Source organism: Cucumis sativus, chromosome 1 (assembly GCF_000004075.3).
Source record: "Cucumis sativus cultivar 9930 chromosome 1, Cucumber_9930_V3, whole genome shotgun sequence".
In the NCBI taxonomy this organism is placed as follows: Eukaryota; Viridiplantae; Streptophyta; class Magnoliopsida; order Cucurbitales; family Cucurbitaceae; genus Cucumis; species Cucumis sativus.
Genome location: NC_026655.2, coordinates 29,033,885 through 29,037,626, shown reverse-complemented (window position 1 = coordinate 29,037,626; position 3,742 = coordinate 29,033,885). Strand labels below are relative to the sequence as shown.

Sequence of the window (3,742 nt, the reverse complement as noted above, 5' to 3'; positions counted from 1 at the left end):
GAAAAATAAATATCACCAAATTTAAATTTAAAATTTTATCATCTCCAAAATCGTGCTGATTACTATTAAAAAATTTATCATTCCTAAAATTGTGCTAATTTGTTGATATCCCTAAAATAATGAAAAACATAAATTCAACATTTTCGGATTATTTATATATCAAAATATTTATAAAAAACTAAAATTTAAAACTTGAATTTAAATACCTCCAAAATATACTCATAGTTAATAACAATTTGAATTAAACTTTTTATCATGTTCTAAAATCGTGTTAATTGGTTGATTTTTATTTAAAAGAATTCTTTTACGGTGCCAATTGCCAATTGTATTTGAATAGTTATTTTTAGATGTTGTATTTTTAAAAATAGTAAAATAAATTAAAATATATACAAGCTATAACAAAATTTTGGATTCTATTACCGATAGTATTATATCACTGTAACATATCAATGACTATTAATGATAGAATTTGCTATAAATGGTAAATATTTTTGTAAAATCTATTATTTTTAAAAAGAAAAAATCATACATTCTAATGCTAAAATAATACTAATAAGATTAATAATAAATGATATGCATATTTTTAATCAAAAGCAACCATTGTTCTCCATTTCTAGGGGCAGTTGATATAATATATTTCCCATATTTTCTATTATCTTTGAAGCTGAGGCATTCAAATTCAAAGGCACACAAAAATGTTGTTTATTCAAATACAATTTGCTTTGTTGGAAGTGTTGCTTTATTAAATGTTTATTCAAAATATTGAGCTTTATCCAATTGGAACTTAGTCTATATAAACACCATTCTTCTTCCATTCTCTTTCATATATAAATCACATTCAAATAATTTCTTACTTCCAAAAATGGGTTGGTTTCTCACTTTGTTTCTCTTTCTTCTTGTATCTTATTCCACTGCTTGTGATCGCTGTGTTCATCAATCCAATGCTACTCACTATCATTACGATGTACCTGCTTCATGTGAGAATTCAATCTCCATTAATTAATTTAGTCACGATTTCTTTCTTTCTTTTTGAAATGTATACTTTTATTCTTTAGAATTTTCATTTTTCTTAAAAATTCCAATTTTCAATTATGTTTTTTACAATTGTGAAACTAAATACTCAAATTCTTAAAATTAATTTTTTTAATAAAAAATGCAAGTTTTTTAAAACTACTATTTTTTTTCGTCTTTCCATTTCTAAACTTCGGTTTTATTTTGGAAAACGTTATTGTCAGAGTAATGATAAGAAAATTGAGAAATTTAATTATACACTGAAGTAGTGTTTATACATAAGCTCAACTTTCTAAAATCGAATGATTATTTGATAGGCTTAAATTTTGAATTTTCCATTAAAAATGGCAGACTCTAAGACAATTTTCATGATGATATACAGATGGATCAACATGTGGATATGGAAAATTAGAGTTTGAACTTTCCAAAGGATACTTTGCAGCTGTTTTGCCTTCCCTTTATAAACAAGGAGCTTCTTGTGGTGCTTGCTATAAAGTAATTAATTAAGATATACTTTAAGAGTGTAGTTTCTTTTTTTCACTCTCTTTAAAAGTTAGTGATAATTAAATGCATTTGGTTTTGTAGGTAAGATGTAAAAACAAGACATTATGCAATCCAATGGGGAGTAAAGTAGTTGTGACAGACATACATTACAATAATGGAACTGATTTTGTTCTAAGTAAAAAAGCTTTCTTTTCCATGGCTTTGATGGGAAAAACTCAGCAACTTTTGAATATTGATACCATCCAAGTCGAATACAAGAGGTAAATCATATACTTGTCCTAATTTGAAGAACGGTGATCTCAATATTTTTAAACCACACTTCCATCATTTTCCCCACTTCGCTGATCAGTTTAAGAATATAGAAAACAATTGAATGTAACAAACGCTATGACTACTGAGGCTACGGTGTTCATAACTTGAAATTACAGTAAACTGACCTTTTATGGGTTTTGTATATTACAGGATACCGTGTGAATACAAAAACAAAAATTTATTGGTGGAAATTGTAGAATGGAGCCACAAACCAGAGGTATTGGCTATAAAATTCCTATACCAAGGTGGCCAAACCAACATACTAGCAGTTAATATAACTCAGGTAATAAATTAACACTCGTGTGTGTGTATATGTAGAGTTGATGTAATAATGAATTCACATGAAGTAACAACATATATATACAATAATAAGAACCCAATATTAACTATATTGTTTTTACTGAATGGATCAATATTTATTATATTTCACAGGTTGGGTTAGAGAAATCATGGAGAGGGATGATAAGGAACTTTGGTGCAATTTGGTATATACCAAATGTAGTTGAGGGAGCACTAAAGTTAAAAATGATGGTAGCTTCTGGATATAACAACAACAAATGGATTTCAACAAAGTATGGAATTCCTGCTGATTGGAAAAATGGAAACATCTATGATACTGGAATTCAAATCAAGGATCACATTCTCGAAAATTGCCCACCTAACAAATGTGGTGACAAGCCATGGAAGTGAAGGAAAAGTTGATAAATTTATGATATATATATATTTTTAAAATTAGAAACATAATATTTGAGGACAGACTATGAACTGAAGCTGTGTTTATTCTTTTATCTATGTATACCAATGTTCAAAGAATTCAATACAATTCTATTACTAAATAAATACTGATATTAAAATCATGAAAACCTGCAATAGTTCTTGAAATTTAAGTTGATAACACACTTGGAAATTATATGAAGGCATCTACTTCATGCTAGTAATGTTATAGACAATGTTACAATGTTTCACGGATGTAACGTCTTAAATTCTTAAACTAAGTTGAGGTCATTGCTGAAAATATAAATAAAAATATTTGACAGTTTTTTGAAAAGAGAAAAACTAATTTTTATTTAAAATAATATCAAATAACGGTTCGTAAAACATAAAATTGGCAAAATAAGTAAAATACTGTAAAAACATGACTCGTGCGAGTTCTAACAATTTTAAATAAAATAAAGATAAATAAATAAGATAAAAATTTAAATAAAATGTCTAAAATTCAAAATACTAAATAACTGATAAAGAGAAGTGGAAGCAAAATGAGTCCCCATATTGCATATCACGAGTCATTTCTATCGCTAGCCAGCTTTTCAGATCCTCTACACCTTTACCTGAAATATCAAACATAGAAAAATGGTAAGTATATAAAATATACCCAGTAAGCTAAGATAAAACTATAAAGAAACTTCGATCAAATCGAGGTGGAGAGTACATAGACTTACAATTCCAAGACTGTATGATAGAACATGGAATCTAGTCACAACTCTCTACACCTAGTACGCCTCAACAGAACGATGTATCAGAAAGATGAAACCGAACCTTGTTGGACATGGTTAGCTCTATGATGAGCTTCGCTCAGTTACCTGATTCCTTTCTGGGATATGCACTAAAATCTGCTGTCCATATTTTGAACAGCGTTTCCTCTAAAAGTGTTTTTGAAACACCTTATGAGCTTTGGAAATGATGTAAAAGTAGCTTATGTCACTTTAGAATTTGGGGATGCCCGACACCCATGTTGGTTCGGTTAGAATTTATGTCATAAAACTCGTAATTTGTAGTTTAAACAATATTCTATTCAATAAAGTAGTTATTGAGAACTTAATTATTAGTGTAAATTGAATACTATAATCTTGAATCCAATAAACTAAAAGACTCTCTAACTTTTGGATCATTTTTTTATGTAATTTGTTTATAAATA

The 3,742-nt window shown here is 28.0% G+C and overlaps 1 protein-coding gene across 1 annotated transcript; it reads left to right on the top strand.

Moving 5' to 3' along the window:
* The first annotated feature begins 845 nt into the window (after window positions 1-845).
* LOC101221374 (expansin-like A1) lies at window positions 846-2,690 on the top strand. The gene is made up of 5 exons (XM_011661883.2): window positions 846-977; window positions 1,394-1,506; window positions 1,597-1,775; window positions 1,978-2,110; window positions 2,260-2,690. Exons 1-5 carry the CDS (start codon window positions 863-865, stop codon window positions 2,515-2,517), a joined length of 798 nt encoding a protein of 265 aa, XP_011660185.2. The 5' UTR covers window positions 846-862; the 3' UTR covers window positions 2,518-2,690.
* Window positions 2,691-3,742: the final 1,052 nt, after the last annotated feature.

What these genes read in the sequence shown, in the direction of transcription:
- LOC101221374 (XM_011661883.2), top strand. Translation starts at nt 863, where the DNA reads ATGGGTTGGTTTCTCACTTTGTTTCTCTTTCTTCTTGTATCTTATTCC. An exon ending in CTTGTGGTGCTTGCTATAAA is followed by an intron (nt 1,507 to 1,596) that starts GTAATTAATTAA and finishes TTGGTTTTGTAG; the next exon opens with GTAAGATGTAAAAACAAGAC. An exon ending in ATCCAAGTCGAATACAAGAG is followed by an intron (nt 1,776 to 1,977) that starts GTAAATCATATA and finishes TGTATATTACAG; the next exon opens with GATACCGTGTGAATACAAAA.